At 40.6% G+C, this 27,013-nt stretch overlaps 1 protein-coding gene across 4 annotated transcripts; it reads left to right on the top strand.

Moving 5' to 3' along the window:
* The first annotated feature begins 218 nt into the window (after positions 1-218).
* Positions 219-26,907, top strand: jak2a (Janus kinase 2a). 4 transcript variants are annotated; one of them, XM_061697528.1, is made up of 24 exons: positions 219-488; positions 8,554-8,814; positions 12,170-12,293; positions 12,377-12,497; positions 14,266-14,411; positions 14,535-14,826; positions 15,011-15,130; positions 15,957-16,114; positions 16,192-16,303; positions 16,697-16,883; positions 17,014-17,207; positions 17,385-17,519; positions 17,615-17,702; positions 18,698-18,825; positions 19,007-19,145; positions 19,239-19,390; positions 19,672-19,822; positions 20,682-20,815; positions 20,889-21,078; positions 21,276-21,400; positions 23,431-23,603; positions 23,678-23,795; positions 23,930-24,043; positions 25,206-26,907. In XM_061697528.1, exons 2-24 carry the CDS (start codon positions 8,574-8,576, stop codon positions 25,350-25,352), a joined length of 3,489 nt encoding a protein of 1,162 aa, XP_061553512.1. In that variant the 5' UTR covers positions 219-488; positions 8,554-8,573; the 3' UTR covers positions 25,353-26,907. The 4 variants fall into 4 exon arrangements, with proteins under 4 accessions (XP_061553512.1, XP_061553513.1, XP_061553514.1 ...); XM_061697529.1 differs by having other exon boundaries at positions 220-488; positions 17,014-17,135; positions 25,206-26,905; XM_061697530.1 differs by lacking the exon at positions 8,554-8,814 and having other exon boundaries at positions 220-488.
* The last annotated feature ends 106 nt before the right edge of the window (positions 26,908-27,013 follow it).

Here is a 27,013-nt window from a genome sequence, read left to right as displayed (position 1 = left end):
ACTTGCACTCTCAAAAATTATTAATATTATTATTTTTAATCCATTGAGTTGCACTGGTGCTGCCTCTGCGGTTTTTATATTTCAGAATAGAAACCGTATTCGAACTGCATTTCTGTTATGTTGTTGGATTGTTCCTTTTCCGGCCGGGCTGGTCAGCCTGCTATGAGACAAAAGTCCACCAGGGGTCGTCCTTGGCCGCACTCACAAACGTCTCCCGAGCTGTCGTCCACTCCGACGGAGTTGCTCGTAAGGGGGCAAGTCGAGGGGTGTTCCCGTGTTTCACTCGGAGCGAGAGGGTCCTGGGTCACTTATTGGCTCGCTTGACAGTTGACAGTTGGCCCGGACGAGAGCGCTGAAGGTGAACATTGAAATATGCGGCGCGGCTGTTTGGTGGTCGTGTGACAATATTAGCATATTAGCATCATCGACTTAACAGCGTTGCTCCGGTCCACCGAGCTGTTGTGTGGACAACTCGACAACAACAGACGGTAAGTGTTGTTTTAGTGTCTGTCTCTCCGTAGGAGCTCGGTATTTTTGATACAAAGTATTACTATGTTGACGAGATATGAAATAAGTATTGTGTTCGGTTGGCAGGTGTCCATGTACAAAAAAAAAAAAAATAATAATAATAATGTAGGGCGATAATGATGATGTAAAAGTCGTAAAAACAGCATTTGTTGGATGAAGTCCAACATGTTGAATGATGTGTCAGGCATAAAACATAATGACTTTGTTAGGACTTACTCACTCATTCCTTATGCTCCCTAATTACTACATAGGGACACATTTTTACTTCGTAGACAGTAGCTGCTGCATAATGTGTGCACACAGTAGACAGTTTTCCTATGACGTCTCGCACCTCTGGACACGGCTGCAGCCGCCATGGGGGAGGGCGAATTATTGTTTTGGTCTGGTGCTTATTGAGTGTTTGAATAAATACATTAGATGGCCAGCATCAGAAAATGGTGAATAACTCATTACCGCCACCGATTTAGAATCAGGGTGAGAAAAGAACATTTGTCAAGAAAGAGACTCAGGCCAACAAGTTACCAAGTCCATACAAGTCCATTTTTTCCGGAACACTTGAAAGTAAGCTTTAATACGTAGTAAAGTTAGAAAATGCATGTTAACTACGGTACATACAGTACCTCCAGTTTTAATTTTTACAACCCCAATTCAAGTTGGGACGTTGTGTTAAACATAAATAAAAACAGAATACAATGATTTGCAAATCCTGTTCAACCTATATTTAATTGAATACACTACAAAGACAGGATGTTTAATGTTCAAACTGATAAACTTGATTGTTTTTAGCTAATAATAATCATCCATCCATCCATTTTCTGAGCCGCTTCTCCTCAATAGGGTCGCGGGCGTGCTGGAGCCTATTCCAGCTATCATCGGGCAGGAGGCGGGGTACACCCTGAACTGGTTGCCAGCCAATCGCAGGGCACATACAAACAAACAACCATTCGCACTCACATTCACACCTACGGGCAATTTATAGTTGTCAATTAATCTACCATGCATGTTTTTGGGATGTGGGAGGAAACCGGAGTGCCCGGAGAAAACCCACGCTGGCACGGGGAGAACATGCAAACCCCACACAGACGGGGCCACAATCCCCGGTCCTCAGAACTGTGAGGCAGACGCTCTAACCAGTCGTTCACCGTGCCGCCAGCTAATAATCATTAACTTTGAATTTTATGGCTGCAACACGTTCCAAAAAAGCTGGGACAGGGTCATGTTTACCACTGTGTTACATCACCTTTTCCTTTAACAACATTCAATAAAAGTTTGGGAACTGAGGACACTGAATGAAGTTGGGACGTTGTGTTAAACATCTTCCATGTTCAAACTGTCTTTGTAGTGTATTCAATTAAATATAGGTTGAACATGATTTGCGAATCATTGAATTCAGTTTTTATTTATGTTTAACACAATATCCCAACTTCATTGGAATTGGGGTTGTACAAACAGCATTCCATCTTCGTTTCAAATAGTTTACCTCACGTAACATCTTTTCAACTGGCGCTTCACGCATTCAAGCTACTGCTGCAGAAAAAAAGACTTAAATCCTTATTCAAGCCATTCACCCAGTTTTCTCAATCTTTCTGCCTTGGTGAAATGACATGGAAGGGTTTGATTACTAGTAGTAGTACATACAGTATTACATAATGGGGAATGGTGTTATAGTTCATATATTACATATATAGTTCATTTATTAGTCAAATGAGAAATTGTTTTCGAATAATAATCAGGTGCGCCATTAATAACCTTATTCACTGAAAAACTCACCTGTTTTTGTGCTCAGGCCAAAGCCTTGGCTGATGTAAAACTATTGCTTTGATGGAATTTTGGTGCCAGGTGACTATGTTGAACTGAGGGGAGGAGATTTTTTTAGCCAGGCCTAATAGAAAAAAAAAGTGCTTTGCCGGAATCTTGTGGCATCTATAGGCAATTACAAACCTTTATGGGTGGGTGGTAATTAGTCACAGATTCCACGAATCTCCACGAATAGTGGCGGATCAGTGTATATTTATATTGTGACATTTTTGTCTGGTGGTGTGCCATGAGATTTTTCTCATGTAAAATATGTGCATTTGTACAATGATGGCTCTTTTACCTCATTGAAGATAAAAGGCTCCTCAAAAAAAAAAGGGAAGTGCACATAAAGCATTTTGTCTCTTGAGCCACCTTTTCTTTCAAGAATGGTCTTTAGGTATGATGAAAAAATTCCTCTGGATTCTTTTGCTGGTTTGCCTTACAATTAATTACATAGCAACCTTCTTGTGTCTTTAAGACTGCTGATTTGCTCAAATTTGCCAAGGATAGCAATATGGTCTTAAAAATATTTTATTTTAGATATTTTATCCCCTATTCCCCCCCCCCCTGCCACTTCATCCATCCATCCATTTTCTGAGCTGCTTATCCTCACTAGGGTCGCGGGCGCGCTGGAGCCTATCCCAGCTGTCATCGGGCAGGAGGCGGGGTACACCCTGAACTGGTTGCCAGCCAATCGCAGGGCAGACAACCATTCGCACTCACAGTCATGCCTACGGGCAATTTAGAGTCTCCAATTAATGCATGTTTTTGGGATGTGGGAGGAAACCGGGGTGCCCGGAGAAGGGGAAAGATTGTATAATCGTTTAAAATTTTCTCTCAGTTTTTACCCCTAATACTCAACTCACTGATTTTCCCCAATACTAATATGGCGGCTTATACGCTGCGCTTTGTGACATCATGCTGGCTTCTTACATTGGATTTTTGTGCCATGTTTGATGGTTAAATTATATATTTCTTAATACATTATATGTAAATTGTATGCTTTATTGAAGGATATCCAATGTCCATAGCCAACAATGTTTTACATTTTATACCAGAAAACTAGAGTAAATCAAATAAATAATAAAGTACAGTCTTTATATATATAAATTAAAAATGTCACCGCTGCAGCGTTATTAAAATAGGTACCTAGTACGTAGTGAAAGCCTGAATGTCCAGAGCCAGTCTTTGGTGTAGTAAATGTAAAAATGTGTTGTGAGTGATAACAGGGACCTACAGCAGCAAACCGAGGAGGCCCTGATAAGACATGAGTGCAGAACTTGCCTGTATGCTGTGTGATAAATGTTTTGGGTGTGTAAACATGGGGACACAACACAGGGGCAGTGTTTTCCCGTGTTCCTAAACATGTGCTCAACTTCCTCTGCAAGTTATATGTGAATCTTTGTCTCATCACAACTTCTTAGCAGTAACCTGTAGTGGTCTTGCAAGCCTTCACAATATTCAGCATTAATATAGAAAGGAATATCCTAAATGCTTGATCCTAAAGCAATAACATGATGAATGTGAAATATTTCCAAAAGCTTCACTGTATTTGTTTATTAATTCAACTGCAGATGGGGGAACTATCTATTTGACAGTATATGTCCAGCAAATTAAGATTCATTAATATATTTTGCTAGATTGGCCATTCTTTTCAATGTGGATGTTCTAATGCGAACATTGACGAAATTTTTTTAAGTGCACAGCAGCCTAACATTTGTAAAGTAAGTGACTTGACTCTTACTCTGAGTAATCAACATCCATCCATCCATTTTCTGAGCCGCTTCTCCTCACTAGGGTCGCGGGCGCGCTGGAGCCTATCCCAGCTATCATCGGTCAGCAGGCGGGGTACACCCTGAACTGGTTGCCAGCCAACCGCAGGGCACACATAAACAACCATTTGCACTCACATTTACACCTACGGGCAATTTAGAGTTGTCAATTAACCTAGCATGCATGTTTTTGGGATGTGGGAGGAAACCGGAGTGCCCGGAGAAAACCCACGCAGGCGCGGGGAGAACATGCAAACTCCACACAGGCGGGGCCGGGGATTGAACCCTGGTCCTCAGAACTGTGAGGCAGACGCTCTAACCAGTCATTCACCGTGCCGTAGCAACATATGTATGCAAAGTTTTTCCATTTCATCCAAAAGAAAAATCCAGGATGTGAGAAATGACCATTGCAGTCATGTGCTTTCATTGCAATCAAATAGTATAGTAGCTCTTTTTTCTTCTTGGTCACACTTTCCTTCGTCACAGTTGCCTCTTTGTAGTTCGAGCTGTGTCATAGGGACATAAATCATATTAAAAATTGATGATTTACACATCCATCCATCCATTTTCTGAGCCGCTTATCCTCAAAAGGGTCACGGGAATGCTGGAGCCTATCCCAGCGATCATCGGGCAGGAGGCAGGGTACACCCTGAACTGGTTGCAAGCCAAACGCAGGGCACATACTTACAACCAGGGTAAGCGGTGATTCACACATATTCCTTTTTTTTTTTTTTTTTTTTATCTGTTGTTTTAATTAGGGAAATGAATATTGTTTCCATCATCTATTTGGGCTCCCATATCCTTAATTTAAAGACACGATAAAGTGATTGTGTTCTGTAGTTTAGATTTTATGTACAGTGATTTGCGATGATGTGTGTCAGCAGTTCAGCAGAGAAACACGGGACCTTTATCCTGTTTAGTTTCTTGTTGTAGACTCGGACTTCATTGAACTGTTTATGATTGTTAGCTCATTGTTACCAGTCAAACAATGAAGTTCACTTAGACAACATTTAAAAATACTTCGGGGTTTCTAAAGTTCAACTTCACTCAAGATTTTTGGAAAAGATGCACTCACTTACAAATGTATTGGAACAGTGAACCCAATTCCTTTATTTTTACTGTAGATATTTGGGTTTAATGTCAAAAGGTGAATATTAAACCAATATTTCAGATTTTATTTCAAGGTATTTACATCTGGCATGGTGGAAGACTGGTTAGAGCGTCTGCCTCACAGTTTTGAGGTCTGGTGTTCAATCCCCGGCCCTGCCTGTGTGGAGTTTGCATGTTCTCCCCGTGCTTGCGTGGGTTTTCTCCGGACACTCTGGTTTCCGCCCACATCCCAAAAACATGCATGCTAGGTTAATTGACAACTCTAAATTGCCCGTAGGTGTGAATGTGAGTGCAAATGGTTGTTTGTTTATATGTGCCCTGCGATTGCCCTGCGATTGGCTGGCTAGTGAGGAGAAGCGGCTCAGAAAATGGATGGATGGATGGTATTTAGATCTGTATTTGATACTAAACTTAGAAGATATCATTATTTGTAAGGCCACATTTTTAGATAAGCAACCGTATTATAACAGACCTAAACGACATTAAAATAAATTAAATGCAAGGAAAGGTCCATGAAGATAAATGAGCCCGTCCCAGGGGAAGTTATGCAACTTTCACTAAATTTTATTTGAGTTTGATGTGCAGGTGGCACTGGTGGTGTAGTGGTACACTCGCCTGACTTTGTTGCGGGCAGCGTGAGTTCAGTTCCCACTCAATGACGGTGTTAATGTGAGTGCGAATGATTGTTTGTGTCTATATGTGCCCTGCGACTGACTGGCGACCAGTTCAGGGTGCAGTCCGCCTTTCGTCCTGAAGTCAGCTGTGATAGGCTCCAGCGCCCTGCGACCCTAACCAGGATAAGCGGTGTTGAAAATGGATGGATGGATGATGAGCTCTTCTGTCTGGGATCATTGGCAGATCACTTCTTTCTTGAAGCTTGAGAATTTCTGTTACTTAGGTGAATGTTAATATTTGTATCAGTCCACAAAAAAAGTCTCTGTACTCTTCTGATTCGTCTTGCTAATGACTGTTGTTTATCTGCTGATTTAGTGTCTGCGCTTTGTTCATGACGTCTTCTGTGAACACTTGATCGTGATTTACTTCCCTCCTGCCCTGTGGAGGTTCTTGCTAACTTTACTGACCGTTGTTTTAGGGGCTTTCTTTCTTTACAACTGCTGTGATTTTCCTCGAGCTACCTGTTCAATGTTCGCTACTTACTATACGGTTTTCTTCTCTTTCAGCCCATCACAAACGGTTGTATTGACTGTTGGGAATATTTGTGCAATGGCTCCGATTTTCTCTCAGTGACATAAGAGGACACAAAACACTTGATAGTCACACTACTTTGGCTCACATGAAAATTTGAGCCAAACAAATAGTGTTATCTTCCAAGTTGTGTATCTTAATCCACATATAAATGAATACATACCTGGAAATAGCAGCTGAAATGTTGATCTACTATTCATCTTTAGATGTCAAACCCAAATGTTTTCAGTCTACAGCAAAAAAAAGAAGTGGCCTCACTCTAACAATACTTTTGGAGGGGAGTTTATGTCTTAAGTCTTCATGGTGTCAGCATATCACTCGAGCAGACAGCACACCTCACTCAACTCATTTCAGCAGTCTGTGTGTTTTTGTGGCATTTTGGGACACATTTTTCCTGAAGGAAGGACTGAAGGCTATCTACCTCAAGTTACTGTGTAGTAAGCAGACTCATCAAAAGCATAAAGATTTTGCAGTGTTTATGCCACTGCCAAAGACTGTCATTATACCTGTAGTTAAAGATAATCGCCAGTAGTCAGGTGGATGACTGAGCAGAGTTGAGTGTTGCTTTTGTTAAGCCATGTTTAGCAATGTTACTGGTTTTATTTTGGTAGATTTCTACTTCCTGTTGGCTTGATAGGACACTAGTATTGTCAAGCTTCTTGTGAACAAAGGACTCTGATTTGAATATTCTGCTAAGTTAGCTTCTCACACCAGCCGTTAGCAAGCTAGTCACAGACTGTTGGTCTCAAATAATGAATGAAATAAGATTTTGCTTTCAAATTGACCAGTGTCATGGAAGTGCCCCAGGGCAGCTGGGGTTACACAAGTAGCTAACCCACACCATGGTGTGACTGTGCAGCGAATGAATAATGTGTCGAATTTTAAAGCGTCTTTGAGTATCATGAAAAGCGCTACGTAAGTGTAATGCATTATTATTATTTATTATTATTTCTATTGGTATTTAGGGCTGCAGCTATCCAATATTCGAGTATCCTACTAAAAATGTAATCGAAGAATTGAGTATTCGAATACATTATATGTTTGCTTGGTTAAATAACAATTATGAATACAGAAGAAAAAATAAGCCATTTCACTTAAAAATGAACGGCCAATTGTTTTTCTTTTTTTAGATAATCAACTGTTTTATTTCTTAAATTCACATTGAACAACAAACTGTATTTTGATGTCTAGAAATATTTTCAGTGAAGCAAGAAAACATTTGAACCCGGGTCCTCAGAATTGTGAGGCAGATGTGCTAACCAGTTGTCACCGTGTCGTTTTTAGTATTTTTTCGTAAATATAAAAAAATCAAAAGGCATTTATAAAAAAGGCATAAGGAGCATGTTGTGCAACTTCACTTGAGCAGCTAGCATTTTAGGATGTGACATCATAATACAATACGTTCGTGGCTGTGCGTTTATTATCTTAGACCAGACTAAATTAAAATGAAGATGAAAATAAAGACACCGTGATAAGAAACACAAATATTACCTTAATAAATTTTTTCACAAACTTTGACACTCGTAATCTTTTTTTTTTTTTCACCTACAGTACATGACTTGCAGATACGATGTAAGTACACTGGCCATAATGTACAACTACATTGTGATGACTATAACCTGATGTAACGTATTCAGGGTGCTTATTAAGCACTGTGAGATGTGTCTCAGCTTGACAACTCTTTCCTGCCATTAACAGGCAGCTACTGTATATACCAGTTGTAATGCCCTCAGAAGTGGTCAAGGACGAAGGGAGTCGCCAATGCACTTTCAGTCGCTTTATTGAACTCGTGGAAACACAAGAACATCACAAGCTTACGAGCTGATGTGGGCCACAACTCATGTCAACGGCGACTTAGCCCAGACTGACTTTTTCTTAGTCTTAAGTCACAATACTCACACCCGCTGCCCTCTTAAAGGCGTACACAAATAATTACAGATACAGTATCAAACACAATCAAACTTGGAGGGCTGGCAGTGAATGAGTTAAATAAGCAAATCCCCGAGGCAGAGAAAATTCCTAAAGCATTTTTTGTATTCGAAGCACTCGAAATATTAAAGTATTTGTTGCAGCCCTGTTATTATTATTATTATTATCATCATAGTAAACATTATTTTGCCCCATGTTTGTCCTCTGCCAGGTGGATGTTGGTGGTGGTAAATGGCCTGTATTCTGCTGAAAAACATGAACCCATCCACGACCAGAACCAAAGCACCTCATAATAGCCTCCCCCCTGACCACAAGGCACCGTCTGGACCTGATCCAAAGCAGAATAGCACATGCCTAAGTGTCCACCTTTACTACGTGGGTCAGGGTGGTGGAGGAGAGGAGTGCATACTCACATACCCGCCTGGCGAGTACGTAGCAGAGGAGCTTTGCATCCTCGCAGCCAAAACTTGTGGTGAGTCACAAAGAAAAAGTTGTACTGTTATGCTTTAGACTCCACAGTCCCCAGATGTCTATCTATCCATTTTCTACCACTCATCCTGTTCACGGTCATGGTTATGATCAAGCCTATCCCAGCTGACTTTAAGCCAGAAGCGGGAGGGCTAAGACATAGAAACACATTTAGTTTGAGAAAACATTTTTGCATGATAAAGTCCTGTGAAAAAATATTGGCCCCCTTCTCAAATTCTTATATTATTGCATAGTTTCCCCACTTTAATGTTTAAAATCATCGAAGATATCAGACAAATATAACCCAAGAGAACTTAAAATTCTGTTTTTAAATGGTGATTTCGTTTATTCAGGGGGAAAAAAACTAGTAAAGAAATTACTAGAAAAGTAATAAAAAGTGATGGTCTCAGGCTGCTTGCTCATTCAACTTTCTGTGATTGATGGAACCATGAATTCTGCTCTTTAACAGAAAATCCTGAAGGATAATGTTCGGCCATCATTTTGTGACCTCGCTGAAGCACACTTGCGTTCTGCAGCAGGATAACAATCCAAAACACACCAACAAGTCAACTTCTGAATGGCTTAAAAAACAAAATGAAGGTTTTGGAGTGGATTAGTCAAAGTCAAGACTTTAATCCGATTGAAATGCAGTGGCATGAACTTAAAAAGGCCGTTCATGTTCGAAAACCCTTGATTTTTGCTGAATTCAAACAATTCTGCAAGGAAGAGTGTGCAAAAATATCTCCACAGAGATGTGTAAGGCTCAATGCCAGTTATAGGAAACCCTTGATTTCAGTTGCTGCTGAAGATGGCCCAACCAGTTATTAGGTTTAAGGGGCCATCACTTTTTCACTTTTTATTTTTGATAAACTAATTGCAAGCAGACAATGCACATGAAAACTGCAAAAATTAGGAGCTTGCTGACAGGGTGGACATTTTTGGCTGCTGTTTGTCATTTAATGAGGACATGGTGAACCTTAACTTAGCAACATGATTCAATTAGCAAGCTAGCTGTGTACTGTTTAACAAATATATTGTGAACTTCTGAAAGGTTTTTATGTCAATTGATATTTCACTATTTCAGAGTGGGTATGTTAAACTTCACAATATCCAACTACACACATAATATAATGAAAACACAAGTGTAAATATTTATTCTGCAACTTGCCACTGTTTCAGCGCCCATTGAAGAAAGACTAAATGCCAGTCGCCATTTTAACTTACTGTACATAGTTTCTGTGCATGTACGCATTATAGCTCTACCACTAAATCCAGGTGTGAAAAACATTTCCAAAAAGACTCATGGTTGTATTTGCTCTAAAGGGTGCTTCTACTAAATACTGAGCAAAGGGTCTGAATACGTATGGCTGTGTGATATCTCAGTTTTTCTTTTTTAATAAATCTGCAAAAACGGCATCCGTTTTTTTCTGTCAATATGGGGTGCTGTGTGTACATTAATGAGGGGGGGAAAAAAAACTTAACTGTTTTTAGCAAATGGCTGCAATATAACAAAGAGTGAAAAGTTTAAGGGGGTCTGAATACTTACCGTACCCACTGTAAGTGAAATTGGTTTGACAATGTAGCAACATCTATAGTTGTACACAATCTGTTCAGTACTGCTGGGTGACTTCCATGTTGTTCTAATTTCGAAACAGTTTTCCATCATGTAAAGCAAATTAAATTATTTCAAGATCAATCTGTCACTACAATAAAACTACTCACCCCTTGAAGACGATGAGGTGCTGACTGAGCTGAAATCTCATGAAATTTGCTGACATAATTTAGTTTGGCATTTGAGAAATTTTTCCCCCTAAATTTTGGTTGAACTTCGGATTGGACAATTGATGGTGTGGTTTGCCTTTGTATGTATTTATGTATGCTGTTTGACCAATGTATTTATAAAAACTAAATACATTTTAAAAAAGGAATAATAAATCCTTGCTCTGGGTTTAAGAAAATCATACCCACATTTAATGCATTTTCAGGGTTGTCAAGTGCATGGCAAAGCAACAGGTGATGCTATATTGCCCAGCTGTGGATTAATGAATGTTGAAGAGAACTGTCACTTCCGCTTGTGGTTGAGTGTGCTTCCACCAAGGCAGCGTTCTCATCGTGAGGTTGTTGCTTCACTCTTGTGAGTGCTTCCTGTTGAAAAAGTCTTCTGTCTCCGAATTACCTGACTCTACAACTTCCTACATGTGGTGTATGTTACGCTGATGTTACAACGACAAACAAAAGACACATGCGACTTTTTGTGAATTTTCTGTTTATATTCAAATATGCACGTTACTTCATAAAAAATAAAAATAAAAAGATCATTGTTCAACACTATTTAAAGGCAAGTGTTATTTTATTATTCAGGTCTGGCTTTTTGATTGAAACCCCCATATAGGACTTTTAGTCATAAGTCCCTTTTACACTGCTTGTAAAACCAGAATATTTACTATTTATCCATGTCTCTGTTTTGTAAAAACAGCAATTGACACAGAATGGGGGACAAAGTCAAACCAGCAACTTTCCAGGTAGTATCTCAGTCATAAGAGAGATAACTCCTGAATGTGAGGACTTTGATTTGAATGGCGCCCTGTGCGAGACCCCCCCCCTTTCTTCCACTGTAGTAGTCGTGTATGTGTGTGTTTTACATTCTTCTCTTAGGTCATGTCGTCATTTTATTTGTACCGTGAGTAAGGTTGGCATTCTGTTTAGTGATCACCCGTTGTCACGGTTGGGTGCAAATGGGTGGTCACTAAACAGAATACCAACCTTACTCTGAATCGTCATAGCGAATAATTTGTACATAGAATGGGCATATGATTTTACATCAATACTGGGATTCGCCTTCATTCTGAACGTTCCTAATGTGCATCTCTCCAAATGCGCTTACAGGTGGCACCTCGACAAGGAGGCAAAAATTCCCCATATAAACACCAACAGATCATGCCTTAACGTGATATAAAACATTTTTAGGCGGGGTTGGGTTGGCACTCAATGGCACCCATCAATGATGCCCTGTGCGGATGCAAATGTTGAACATGCCAAGAACCGCCACTAATGTTGGGATAGGGGTGTGAAATTTCACACTTATCCTCCCTTGTTGTGTTGAAAGCTATTGTCGCTTTCCAACAAGTGTTTTTAGTCCAACTGTATCCCATTTCTGTGTGCTGGGTTCTATGTAACAAAAGGCACAGGCAGTTAAATTCCATACCTTGTATTATGTCTCTGTTGGTCAATTTTATATAATCTCTGTGTAAAGGGGGTGCACTCTGAAGTGCCAGAATAACAGTGTTTAAATTGTACAATAAGAAAGATCACAATACCTGCCCCATATCAACTCCTGACTTATAAAATGTTCCTTCCAGGTATTACACCATTGTATTTCAACTTGTTCAGCCTCATGAGGGAAAGTGACCAGATGTGGTTCCCAGCCAATCATGTCTTTAAACTGCACCAAGAGGCCAGTGAGAACCTACACTTCAGAATCAGGTAGACGTTCATTACGTTCTTTAGTGTTCATTCACTAGTACGCTTTCTCATAATGACTCTTTTCTACTCACACCTCCAACCAGGTACTACTTCCCTGGCTGGTACAACAGTAGTAGTTCCTCATATGCTCACCGCTGTGGGATTTCCAAGGCCATGGAGAGCCCTGTGATGGATGAGTGCGTTATGGCATATCAATTTTTCCAGGTTAGTTGTAAGTACATACGTCACACCGAAGTCACATTTTCCTTTGAGCTACCAAATAGCTGATATGACTGGGAGCTGTGGTTATCAGCAAATGGACGCAACAAAATATCTCCATCTTGGTTGTACTAAAATGTGATTAGAATTAGCCAACCATCCTAACATTTTTCTCTTGAAGTTGCACTCAAGGAATGGCATCGTAATGATGGTTTCACACCACGCAAACTGGGTAACAAAGTTTCGTCATTGTCTCGCTTTGCCGTCTTTGTGTGCATGTTGAGCCACGTTATTACAGCGGGGTGCAATTCAGTTCTGCTCACACACAAACACAGTAAATGAATTAGAATGTATTCTGACCAAATCTGATTACCGGTAGCTGGTAACATCACCAAAATCACTACTTTTCAGGAAATCAAAAGAACGCCATCTTGCTTGAGTTACCGAACACTGCCTCGGTCAAGTTCGTATCATACCTTATGTAACCTGCTATCATATAACGTTGTGCACTAGCACATCAACAACTAACAACTAACACCACCCCAAAATCCTGTTCAATTGCTAATTCAGTTAATGAAAAAAAATCACTAATTCATCACGCTGTCATTAATTAAAATGGAGGAATACGTCGCGGGTCGCCAGCCATCCATAGCAGTCTGTGCTCACGCCGAGCCCCTGACCACACAAAAAGTCTTTAATACTTAACAAAAGCAAATGACTGTGTTACAATGAAGCATTACAGCGATTGATTTGATTAAAACAGGCCTTTTCAACTGTATCTAACCTATTTTCGTGAGTAAAAACATCTAGACTTTCAATGTACAGTATACGCGATAGTTCTGCTGTACGGCTCTGCAGAGTGAGGGAAGCAGTGGAGTTTTACAACACTTTTCAGACAGTTGAGCGTTCAGGAGCATTAATAGATTTGTTCTCAAGCTATTCTCAACACTTTAAATTTGTTAATAATATGTAAAAATAACACATAAAACACATGGGCTCAGGCAAGTAGTAGTATTCCAGCCATCCATTTTCTGAGCCGCTTCTCCTCACTAGGGTCGCGGGCGTGCTGGAGCCTATCCCAGCTGTCATCGGGCAGGAGGCGGGGTACACCCTGAACTGGTTGCCAGCCAATCGCAGGGCACATAGAAACAAACAACCATTCGCACTCACAGTCATGCCTACGGGCAATTTAGAGTCTCCAATTAATGCATGTTTTTTGGTATGCGGGAGGAAACCGGAGTGCCCGGAGAAAACCCACGCAGGCACGGGGAGAACATGCAAACTCCACACAGGCGGGGACGGGGATTGAACCCCGCACCTCAGAACTGTGAGGCTGACGCTCTAACCAGTCGGCCACCGTGCCGCCAGTAGTAGTATTGATTTGTGAAAAAATATTAAATCGACCATATTTGGACATATGGAGTGTTGGATAAATATGTCATTGGATAGTGACTTGGGATGGCCATTGTAATGGCTATTGTTATTATAAATAATTTTTAAAGGATGGGAAAATCTTTGAATGTTCTGCACTCCTTTTTCATTACCAGTGTTGTATTGAAAGAATAATGCTGCCTATAGGAGGATGTAGCTCAACTTCCCATATCTGATGTCTTAGTTCTTTGGACAGCAAACTAGTTGGGAGTGTGATTTCACTCCATTTTGCTTCAATACATGATTAATCAACAAAATGTTGATCTCACTATCGATTATTATTTCCATATTTAATAGGGACGTTGGGTTTCTAAAGGGAAGTTTTTGATATTTTCCTTGGCAGTGGCGTCGTGACTTTCTTAATGGTAGGGTTGTCATTCCAATGAGTCACGAAGCCCAGGAGGAGTGTCTGGGCATGGCAGTACTAGACATGATGCGTTTGGCTAAAGAGAGTGGTCAGTCACCTGTGGCCATCTACAATGATACCAGGTAGGTTGTCTTTCCTGTGTTATTCACCCAATACAGTGTCAACTCTATGATAATGGCCACTGGTCATTGTGAATTTAGGCCAGTGTTTCCGACAGTAATGTTTCTTAAACTTTTGTGCTTCAGCTACAAATCTTTGCTGCCAAGCTGCATACGAAGTCGCATACAGGAATACAACATCTTGACTCGGAAGCGAATCCGCTTCCGGTTCAAGAGGTTCATCCAGCAGTTCAGCGAGTGCAAAGTCACGGTGTGTAAACTTCGCCTCAAGTATCTGATGAGCCTGGAGGTACTACTTCCATCGCTCTACTCGGAGCGCTTCCACGTCAAGGACCTGTCTGCACATGATGTTACCATCGTCGTCATGGGCAACAAGGGCATCCAGTGGTCAAAAGGGAAAATGGAGGGAGCAGAGGAGGTAAGGATGAGGAAAAGGAGATGGGTTTTGTGTTGCCATGGTAATGTGAAATATTTGCATAATGTTAAGTCACTTACTGTGTGTCACAGTCTCTCATGGGGCAGCAAATCGAGCTTTAGGAGATGGTCATTATGATTAATTTCCTAATAATACCCGTGTTCCTTGAATGACTTGTTTGTTTTAGGAGCTGCAGACATACTGTGATTTCCCAGAGGTGATAGACATCAGCATTAAGCAGTCCAATAAGGAAGGCTCAGTGGAGAGTCGCATAGTTACTCTCACAACACAAGATCACCAGATCCTGGTACAGTACACAGTTCATTCCTCCTTTATTACACTATTTTATTTTTAATTGTTCATGCATGTAGTAATGTGGAACATTGCAAAACACAATAAACGAATGTCTTCTCATTTAAAGGGCTTTACAGAAACTAGTACACACAGAAGAAACAATAATTTCCTATTGAAAAAAAATCTTTTTAATTAAATGATTATGTTTTTTTTCTGTTTGACCACTGAGGGAAAATATTTCCCCTGGGGGGTATTTAGAATGTATTCTGACCAAATCCGATTTCCGGTAGCTGGTATCGTTAATCTTTTGAATTGGTCTGGGGAACTACTGTAATTTCTTGTGTATAATGCGCATTTCCCCCCCCAAAAAATTGTCAAAAGTCAATAGTGCACATTATACATAGGTGTAGGGGAAAATGGCAAAAAACTTCCACATTTTTATAAATGTATGCCGCCGTCTAGTGGTTATGAAAAAGCTGTACACTTTCATTCCAAAATGTCAAATTATTATGTGTTCAAATAAAGTGCTTAACTTCAGAATAATTCTTTGGAAAAAAAAACTAACAAAATACAGATAATACTTCATGTTTTGATCATATCGGTAGAAGCAAAATCATGCATTGTAAAAATGCATTATACAGAGGTAGAAGGGTTTTCCAGAATTTTGAGGTCAACTTTGGGGGTGCGTATTATACATGGGTGCGCATTATACACGAGAAGTTATGGTAGGTTTTTTTTGTTTTCCAGTCTTTGGGTGCTGTTCCTAGAACTCCTACAGAGGGGCATTAAATTTAAGCACTTATGATTTAAAAATTCTGATATATTCCTTGTCAACTTAGGAGCTGGAGTTTCACTCTCTCTCGGAGGCTTTGTCGTTTGTATCATTAGTGGACGGATATTACAGACTTGTTGCAGATGCTCATCATTATCTTTGCAAAGAGGTGGCCCCTCCAAGGCTTCTGGAGGGCATTCAGAGCCACTGTCATGGCCCTGTGTCGTGAGTAGCACACACGCGCAACTAAAGATTTCACACACTCCCAAGTGCAATTACATAATGTGGATCTCTGGTCATAGGATGGAGTATACCATCGCTAAGTTGCGTCGCGCCGGCAACCGCCAAGGGTTGTACATGCTGCGCCGTAGCCCCAGAGCCTATGATAAGTTCTTTATGTCCTTTGTTGTGGGGGTAAGCACTAGATCCATGTCAATGTTAAGTTTTTGTCTCTCATGTGACTTGCTTAGTGACGGTCTGCTTAATTTTAGAGTATGTATGCACAAGAGATGATGATTGATTAAGCAAGGTTATTAGACACTGTTAAAAAATAATACATTAGATCTATAATTTTAAAGTATCAGTCTGTTCTGGTCAGGATGAAGGTGAAACTGCTGCTTCACAGCATAACGTGAAGTGCTTAATGCAAAGCAACTCAGGAAGCAAGGCATGCATGCATTGCGGAAATTATATGTGATAATTTCAATCATTAGAGAGAGCAAACAGTTTGGGTTTCACATGAAATAGATCTGGCATCAGCTTCCAGCAGACACATGTCAGCCAGTCTGTGTTCTCTTTGATGTTTAGTATGATGCTATGATGGACTACAAGCACTGTAAGATTGTGAGGAGCGAGTCAGGAGAGTACATTCTGAGCGGTGCCAAGAGAAGCTTCGACACGCTTGGGGAACTTCTCAGCTGCTACCAAAAGGAAGCGCTTCGCACAGACGGATACACATTTCAGCTAACCAAGTGCTGTCCGCCCACTCCCAAATGTCAGTACAAGTCACAGCTCAGTTTTTCAAAGTTGCCATTTAAATAAAGTATTGCATGTAGCTGTAGTGTTGGCTGTATATGTTGAAATGTGTGATGGAACCTCCCTAACGTGTCCCCACGCTTCTCCAGACAAATCCAATCTGCTGGTATGTCGTAATAACCAAGTGCCAGAGGTTCTTCTGTCTCCGTCGCTACAAAAAAGCATCAGCCAGATGGTTTTCCACAAGATCAGAAAAGAGGATCTCGTCATCGTAAGGCAGCCACCTTCGCTTTCTGGGACTCCTGTCGGGCAATTAACACAATATACTAACAAAACTACACGAGTAAGGACCAATTCCAATGCATGCCAGGGCTATTTTTCAGTTACTGACTGGTACTGATTAGATTCTTTCTGTGGTGCAGGCTAGGAAGGATGTACATTTATCAACATTAGCCATCATCTTAACTCGCCTCTTTGTCCTCTTGAAAATACTTGAACATAACTTTACTGAACATTTTAGAGTGAAAGTCTTGGCCAAGGTACGTTCACCAAGCTCTTCTCCGGCGTGAGGAAGGAGCTCGGAGACTACGGAGAGATTCATCAGATCGACGTGGTTATCAAAATCTTGGACAAAGCTCATCGCAGTTACTCAGAGGTCAGTTTTAGTTTTTACTCGCTGGCCGTTTGTCTTAATAAAGAAGCTATTGTTTCTCTTTTTCTCACCTTGGCTTGGTTTCTCTTGTCCCTCAGTCATTCTTTGAAGCAGCCAGCATGATGAGCCAGCTCTCCCACAAGCACTTGCTCCTCAACTATGGTGTATGTGTTTGTGGAGATGAGAGTAAGTTCAAATCATACACAGACATAATCATGACTCGATTGTTTCACTAAATCCAATAAAGTGGAACCATTTAAACACAATTTGCTCCATGATTGGCTTTCAATTTATTGATTATATTTGGAAAATTCTGTTCCAGAGTTCAAATAACGATAAACCGATGCAACCGGATATACCTTCGTAAAGGCCAGAGATACAACTGTATCGGTAGCAGACTAGACTATTGATACAAAATCCGCCATGAATCCTTGAATACATTGGTTGTAGGGCTGTGGACCGGATATCGCGAGGCTAGGAATAGGTTGCCTGAGGCTTTATGGTTTTCATCTCGTAAAACAAGTGCGAGAGGTGATGTATAGATGTATATATATATATATATATGTGTGTGTGTGTGTGTATACCTGGTGATTGAAAAGTAACGCCCTATTTTTAAGTACTTGTCATTTATTTCTGAACTATAATTCTTACAAGAAATAACATGAGAAGAAAGTGTATTGCATGGAGTTTTATTTAAAATTCGATATGCGCACCAGCATTAGCCACCAGTTTCTCAAGCTGCCTGGGAACCGCATTAACTGATTTCACAAGGAACTCCTGTGGGATGGAAGACACAACTTCTCGTATTCGCCCTTCAAGTTCTTCCAAAGTCATTGGTTTGGTAGAATAGGCTTGATCCTTTAATCATGCAACATAAACAAAAAAAATTGAGAAAAATATTACAACATATGAATAAATTATAAGTATTTTAAAATAGTGAGTTACTTTTCAATCATCCTGTATATGTGAATGTTAGTATGAATGGATATTCAGTCTAGTCCAAAATATACCCCGCCTTTTGCCCATGGTCAGCTGGTAGCTCCACGATCTTAATGACAAGTGATATAAAAAATTCTTTTAAAAATGGATGGATTGATGTTCATCTCCACAGGTTCCACTGCAGTAGAATTTCAAATTGACTGTCAGTGGTGTAAAATATCCCCCGATTGTCTTTGTTTCAGACATTATGGTTCAGGAATACGGTAAATTTGGCTCTCTCGACACTTATTTGAAAAAGAATAAAAGTAGCGTCAACATCACATGGAAGCTGGAGGTAGCCAAGCAGCTGGCCTGGGCCATGCACTACCTGGTAAGATGTATTATAATAAGAATCTATTATAATAAGAATATATATAATTATATGTATAATTTTATATATATATATATATATATAATAATATATATAATTATAATTAGAATAACTATTCTCAAGGCCGTAACCTTGACTGGGGCACAGGAGTGGTCAGTGTTCTTGCGTTTTGCACCCTCAGGAGGATAAGAATGTTGTCCACGGGAATGTTTGTGCCAAGAATGTTCTGGTGATCCGAAAGGAGGACCGGAAGACATGCAGTCTGCCTTTCATCAAGCTCAGCGACCCTGGCATCGGCACCACTGTTCTGCCCAAAGAAGGTCTTAAAAACATGACAACTTCACTTGCACGTGTGACAGATAAACATCAGCAAATGTTGTTCTCCACACTTATCTCTGCCTTTTGTCTCACAGTTCTGGTGGAGCGTATCCCGTGGGTGCCCCCAGAATGCATCGAAAACTCACAAAATCTGAGTTTGGCCACAGATAAGTGGGGCTTCGGCACCACCCTCTGGGAGATCTGCAGTGGTGGCGATAAACCACTCTGCACCCTTGACTGCTGCAAGGTGATAAAAACAAATAATGCCTTGGTTCGCTCAGTGACGAGGGCCAGTGCAACATTTTAGGAACCCACTTGTCATAACTGAAGAATGTGTGATGATTCCACACACGCCAGCCAGGTTCCCCCAAAAGTTCACATTTTCCAAAACATTTTATGTTAAGATCAAATACAATGATAATGGCCTTAATGATGAAATCTGGTAGAATTGTTTTTAAGCCTGTCACCCATGTCCCCACCTGTCAAATACTCTTGTAACTTGGGTAGTGTTTGTGTGGTCCGCTACAGAAGATTATGTTCTACGAAGACAGACACCAGCTGCCAGCTCCCAAATGGACCGAGCTGGCCAATCTGATTAACAGCTGTATGGACTACGAGTCGTCACACCGACCCTCTTTTAGGGCAGTCATTAGAGACCTAAACAGTCTCTTTACCCCAGGTAAGAACTGGCCTACTTCCTGCTCACATCACATCAATAAGTCATATGTTATCACTTACAACATTGTCATAAGTGATAAATATGACTTCTTCTTGTGACTGTCTCCAAGTCAGCCCTTTGACGTACATTTAAAAAATGTTAGCACAAGGAAAAAGCTCTCCCCACTGCGTCTCATTTTGCCTGCGCTACGCTGGGACCTGCCTTCCACATGCGGTATTTAAAGACGCAAAATCTTATTTGCATATACTCCTCCCAGAACGCGCAAAGTGAACTGTGCAGCAGATTAACAGGTTTGGCAAATGCAATCCTCGGTGTGGCTGGTTCGTATGTCAGCCTTCATATCTTTGTGCGTGAGCAATCAGGTTTGTGGCCATTTTTGCATGCGCAAAGCTTAAATAAATATGGCCCTAAATGTTCAGTCATTTTGCCAACTAAAACATCAGCACCTATTGCACTATATACACTGTTTTTTCACATTAATTAAAGCGTGGGGTCTTACCAAGTGTTGTAAACAGGTTCGCTATGTGCTGTCCAGTATTAAAGATGATCTTATGTGGAGACAGTGATTAGTGTTTCAATAGCATCATGTGATCGCGCCACAATGTTGTGTGTGTCCATGTTAATGTTCCTGGGTGCTTTGGGACTTTATTGTTCAAACCAGACATTCTTGCTTTTTGCTGTTTGGTTGCACTTTACCAAAGCAGTCCTTTTTATTATTTTTTTCACACCACTGGGAACACGGCAACTATTAAAATACCTCATCTGCAGCTGACTAAATAAACGCCACTAGCGACTATTTGCGGAAATGCGGTTCAGTATGTAATGGAGTTCTAAGAGTCTTCATCATCTTGTGGTGCAGACTACGAGCTTTTGGTGGAGAGCGACATGGTGCCTGCAAGGATGCGAGGCTTTGGCTTCCCGTGGGCTTCCGAGAGCCAGGAGCCTGCTCAGTTTGAGGAGCGACACCTCATCTTCCTCAAACAGCTGGGCAAAGTGAGACACGTGTGCACACACGCGCACTCACACGAAATGTCGACCTATCCTTCCGCCCTCTTTGTCGTTGCAGGGGAATTTTGGCAGCGTGGAGATGTGCCGGTACGATCCCCTGCAGGACAGCACAGGGGAGGTGGTGGCCGTTAAGAAACTCCAGCACAGCACGGCGGAGCACATCCGGGACTTTGAGCGCGAGATTGAGATCCTCAAGTCTCTCCATCACGAGAACATTGTCAAATATAAAGGAGTGTGCTATAGTGCAGGTATGAACGACCAGAAATCTTGAGCTATTGATTGAGTTTTTCTTTATAAGCACCTAGCAATAGATAATCTGCCATTAAGATAATAGAGAAAACAATTAAAAGAGAAAAGGCAGAAAGGCAAAAACAAAATATTAGATGACATGGCTAAAACATTATTTTTCTGACTGAGTATTTCATTTGAATGTTTCGTCCTTCAGGACGGAGAAACCTACGCCTGATTATGGAGTATCTTCCCTACGGCAGTTTGAGGGATTATCTTCTCAAAAACAAAGTCCACTTTGATTCCAAGAAGCTGCTTCTCTATGCGCTACAGATTTGCAAGGTGACATACTGTCCTGCAAAGCGCATACTAGAGAACTCATTCAGCGTGTGGCGGCATTGTTTTGTTTAAACCAGCCCATTTCTACAGATAGCAGCAGGGAGCATTTATTCACTCAGCTGTAGATGGGATAGGCTTCTATTTGTATTTTTGGACTATGTGATGCCCCCCCCCCCAACAATGTTTATAAATACCTATACTAATAGTTTGAATCATAAATATACCAAAAATTATGATCCTAACACATTTTAATAACTTTTCATACACATCTTACAGTATTAAAATAAAAAATAAATGGCTTACCGATTTTGAATAAATGCATGTGTGTACCACTATCGTAACTTCTTTCTAACTGGGCTAAACTTAATTCCTCCCCGATATACAAAACTTGTCTTTCAATAGTTCCTTTACACACAAATGAAATGCAGTGCTACTTTTCTATTACACTGAGCTTTGGCACCATCTTGTGCCATTTTAGGTCATTTCAGAAAGAGCACATAAACAGTGACTAGGCAAATAACAGAGGATAGGTCCCATAAAGAAATTGAGACTGCAACAAAATCAAACTACCAAAACTCCCATTTATTTCTACGAGTCTTAAACGCCATAAATGTTTCAAGAATCCAATAATTGCATCCACCTTAACAGCTTGGTGGCAAAGTTTAGAATCGACAGGATCTCAATTAGCTCCGAGTATGCTCTCCCCAATCTGGCATAATCCATCCATCCATCTTCTGAGCCGCTTCTCCTCACTATGGTTGCGGGCGTGCTGGAGCCTATCCCAGCTGTCATCGGGCAGGAGGCGGGGTACACCCTGAACTGGTTGCCAGCCAATCGCAGGGCACATACAAACAAACAACCATTTGCACTCACAGTCATGCCTACGGGCAATTTAGAGTCTCCAATGAATGCATGTCTTTGGGATGTGGGAGGAAACCGGAGTGCCCGGAGAAAACCCACGCAGGCACGGGGAGAACATGCAAACTCCACACAGTCGGGGCCGGGGATTGAACCCCGCACCTCAGAACTGTGAGGCTGACGCTCTAACCAGTCGCCACCGTGCCGCCGGCATAATCCAGATTTCAAAATTAATAATATACCCCTTAATTTTAGTACATGGGAACAACAGGGCGGTGGCCACTTCACTCATCCTGTTTACAATTAGTGCTTTGTCTTTTGTCTTTCTTTCTTTCTCACTTCGAGAAACTTTGTTCTGTCGGATTCTCAATAAACCTCAATTATAATACAACAGCTGAAGCTTAAAAACTCCACTGTGACACAGTAAAACTGTTTCGGCATAAAAGGGATGCAGATTTTCCATTCTGCTTGACCTAACAGCCAAACAGGACAAAAATAAAATAAAAAATTAAAAAAATAAAGAAAAAAAGAAATTCACAAAGAGTGAATTTGCAAGTAGCAAAGGACAAATAGGTGGGTAAACACTGTATATACAGAGCGGCGCTACGTGGTGGCCAGGCGTGGACACGGCCAACCCGAACCGAAGGCTGGCCACCCCGCTTCGTACACCCACTATCGTGTTTTGGTGAAGAGTCGCAATCACGAATGAGTCTAGTAGGAGGCTAGTCATTTTCAAACTCTCCGTATAGTGTGAAGGCCTACATGCCGATCATGCATTCAACGTGCTGCATGACTCTACAATTCATCTGTAGAGACAGTTTGCATGTGTTGCTGCCGTTTTGGTTCAAACAGGCTCGGCGGTTGAGTCCGAGGTTCATGTGTGAACAATTCCATCTATAAACTGAGGCAATTAAGGTTGCTACATTTTTTTTGTCCTCATGGGAAATGTTGTGGGGAGGGGCTTTATTTTTTCTTAAGAAAATACACCAAGTGACTAATGGTGATGGCTTCTAATGCATAAGGATGGACACTATTTGAGGAAATCCAGTATAATCAAGAAATGATCATACAAATAAATGGAACACTGTCTGTTTTTCTTTATGTAACAATAAAAAGTATTAAAATTGTTAGTAGTATTTTTCTCCCTGCATTTAAATGTGACACGATTGTTCCAGGGTATGGACTACCTGGCCACAATGCGTTACATCCACAGAGACCTGGCTACTAGAAATATTCTGGTAGAGAGCGACATGAGGGTGAAGATTGGTGACTTCGGTCTGACCAAGGTGCTGCCCCAGGACAAAGAGTACTACACTGTGAGGGAGCCCGGAGAAAGCCCCATCTTTTGGTAAGATGGACCCTATCGTGTCTCACAAAGACTACAACATATTTGACCAATGTGGTGATATTTTTTTCCCCCAGGTATTCTCCAGAGTCACTTACAGAAAGCAAGTTTTCGGTGGCTTCAGATGTTTGGAGTTTTGGTGTGGTCCTCTATGAACTTTTTACTTACTGTGACAAAGGCAACAGCCCACCTGCGGTATTGCACTTCTCACACTACTTTACCCAAAGCTATGAATCACTTCTATTTGACTGAACACTCCTTAAAAAGATGAATTTGGTTGCTGTGATTCTGGAAGTGGGTCTTACTTATCATGACTACTTTTGTTCCAGGTGTTTATGGAGCAGATGGGAAATGAAAAACAAGGACAGATGATCGTTTATCATTTGATCGACCTGCTGAAACAAGGCTATCGCTTGCCTGTGCCGGATAATTGTCCGAAGGAGGTCAGCACTAACAGTTTTCTTTTGTCTAAAACTGGGGTGGGCAACCACGCTACTTGCACCCCCAGAATCTGGGTGCTGCAGGTACAGGGCTCAATGCAAACAGAAAAAGCCTACTAGAACATCAAGACTTTATTTGGGGTTAATCAGAGGCACCTTAAGTGGTTTGCAGGTGTGGGCTAACTCCCAATTAACATTATTTGGTTAATTCTGAACCTAGCCAGATCCCCAGGTTTGTGTGTGTGTGTGTGCACACTAGTGCAACCACAGTTGTTTTGTTTTTACGTCCCCTCTCCAAAAGATAAATTTTATTTCAGTTGAGCTTTACGGTTTACAGGTCACACTGATGGTGGAATAAGTTTTGAAAGGATTTATCTTGGTCTGATTTTTATATCACAAAAATGTGGCATTTGAACGAGGTGTGGAGACTTTTTACGTCCACTGAAGAGAGTTTAGAGGAAATGGGAGCATCACAAGCACCATTATTGATTGCGTTTACGCCAGGCAGCCTCCAGATTTCTTCAAGCCAATGACTTAGTCATAAACCTAGAACTGGCTGTTCCTGGTTTAAATTAGGTAACAATTCAAATCTCAGTTCATTCAAGTTCATCTTTTAAGAACACCTTGAAATAACCCTGAAATGGCCGTTTCAGACATCTGTGTCTTTTCAGGAATGGCCATGTGAGAGAATGGAATGGAGACTGACCAATAAGTATCAATTTGTGAAAGAAAAAATGAAATTGAGCAAATTTGAACATACAGGGTTTCTGCCCAACAGTGATGATATGAACAATAATTCACACTCGCAGTGAATACCCTGAGAAATGCCAGGCAAGCACGCAGGGAACATGCCATGGAACATGTGAAGGAGACACGCCAAAGACTAGCTGCCCCCATCACAAATATAAAGCCCTCAAAATGACAAAGAAGACGAGGCAATTCCTAGATGGTTTTTATCGTGAACGCTCCTAATACATAATAAATAAGAAACACTTGTCACATGATATATTTGGATATATTTAGTATGGCGCTTGGAGAACTTATCCCTGAAAATTGGAAATGGCTCCTGAGAGGAAAAAGGTTCCCCAACTTTCCTCTAATACATGTTTGGAAAGTGATGCAGAGTGTAACTGTCAGTGAGTCAAGGCCACTTTCACTTTCTCAGATGCACCAGATGATGACCGAGTGCTGGAGCGGTGACCCGGGACACAGGCCCACTTTCCAAATGCTGATCCGCAGAGTGGAGATGGCACGAGACAACATGGGCACGCGAGGCGCGTTCACCGGGGAAGTCTCGATGTTGTCGCGATGATGCAAACAAACTATTCCGATCACACCAGGCTGATATCCACTTACTTGTCACGGTGTCGCCACAAGTGATGTGAGGACTTCATAAACACTACACCTTGACTCCAAAGAACATTCCCGACTGCCTTTAAATATTCTTTTTATACATGTTATTCTACATGGGAATTTTTTTTTAAAGATGGTCATTTCTTTTGTAAAATATGGTTATATTGTACTTGTGTATGATGTGTAATGTTTGCATCCTTCCTTGGCTTTTATGTTGTCCTTTTTTTTTTTTTTTTACTTTTTTGTAACAAACATCCCACCTGATGAAAGCAAAACCTTGGCAAAGGCAAAATTGTACAGTAAATCCAGAATGTATTTAAGTGCTTCCCTTTTTCTTGATGTTACAGCCTTATTCCAAAATACTTATGTACATGTGAGATTTTTGTTACATATTTTTAATACACATCTTAAAAAAACAAAAACAACAACAACAAAAAAACCTTAGGAACTGCAAAGAGCAAACGTGTGCCAAGCTCATAGCATATTCAAAAAGATTTGTGGCTGTAATTGCCATCTGTGATTTCTTACGTTTGGTGTGCGTGTGTATACATTCCAAAAATGAATTTAACTTGTTTTTGAACAAGGCAAAAACAACGAAAAGTGAAACAAGTGAAGCAGAGTGTTTCCAGATGCACTTTAAGTCTAAAAGGTTACTGGTCCAATTAAAATAATGCTGTCTGTTAAAGTTGGTCATTAATTGCCTTAACTGCTCACACATGCTCTCATATGAAATTACAAAATTAGTATAATTTGAAAGCATGCTTCAAAGAAACATGCTCTGGGACTGCCGATATTACCTCCAATTTCATTAAGGGGATGTATATATTATATATTAGTTCAGGAAGACGTAATTATAGAAGTCATGTTGCAGTCTGTCGAGTATATATTTTGAATACATTTGTATAAAAGAGCATGGGAGGCATTTCAAAGCAGCCATCTTGGTGAGTCCGCAACACAGATGTACGTTTTACTGTTACTACATTGTTGCCATTGTGTGCCCAAGCAATGAAAAAAAACATTGTTAAAAATATTTTACTATTCAAATTGGATAAAAGTCATTCCTGATCTTTTACAACATGTTTGGCCATTTTTTTAGGTCCACCTAGGTACAACTGACGCAGCCTTGCAATAAATTATTTTCATGGAGAAGAACATTTTAGATTCACTCAACTTTAAGTGATTTCCCATAAGTACTTTTTTTTTTTTTTTCCAGTGCTTTCAAACAAAATATTGGGATAAATGTCACTCTCAAGAGTCACTGTTCTGGTCCGACGCCCTCCTCGAAATAAGCCAAGCGTTTTGAGAATAGAAAACGCTAAACTGGGATGTGTTTTTATAGAGCAGGGCAGCTTTAGCCAACAGCTCCAATCCCATCACATTGATTGGACTGTAGGTTGAATGACTCCTGATACCCATTAGTTCACATACTCCGCCGCTATTGATTTAAGCAGATTTATTGTTGTGACTTTGACTTTCAGATCACAATTATAATATTAATATATACATATATTTAAAAAAAAAAAACAAAAAAAAAACATTTGTTTCTTATGTAGTATTCTAATTTTTTGAGACAGTGAATTCAGGAATTTGTTAGTTGAAAGCTATAATGAGTTAAGTTTA

The sequence above is a fragment of the Phycodurus eques genome, chromosome 15 (genome assembly GCF_024500275.1).
Source record: "Phycodurus eques isolate BA_2022a chromosome 15, UOR_Pequ_1.1, whole genome shotgun sequence".
In the NCBI taxonomy this organism is placed as follows: domain Eukaryota; kingdom Metazoa; phylum Chordata; class Actinopteri; order Syngnathiformes; family Syngnathidae; genus Phycodurus; species Phycodurus eques.
The sequence above is the reverse complement of the archived record's forward strand: the minus strand, read 5'-3'. Positions and strand labels throughout refer to the sequence as shown.

Excerpts from the sequence above, each read along its gene's own strand:
- jak2a (XM_061697528.1), top strand. The coding sequence starts at position 8,574 with ATGGCCTGTATTCTGCTGAAAAACATGAACCCATCCACGACCAGAACC. Across the intron at positions 12,498-14,265 it reads TGGCATATCAATTTTTCCAG|TGGCGTCGTGACTTTCTTAA; the intron begins GTTAGTTGTAAG and ends TTTCCTTGGCAG. Across the intron at positions 16,304-16,696 it reads TTATGTCCTTTGTTGTGGGG|TATGATGCTATGATGGACTA; the intron begins GTAAGCACTAGA and ends TTTGATGTTTAG.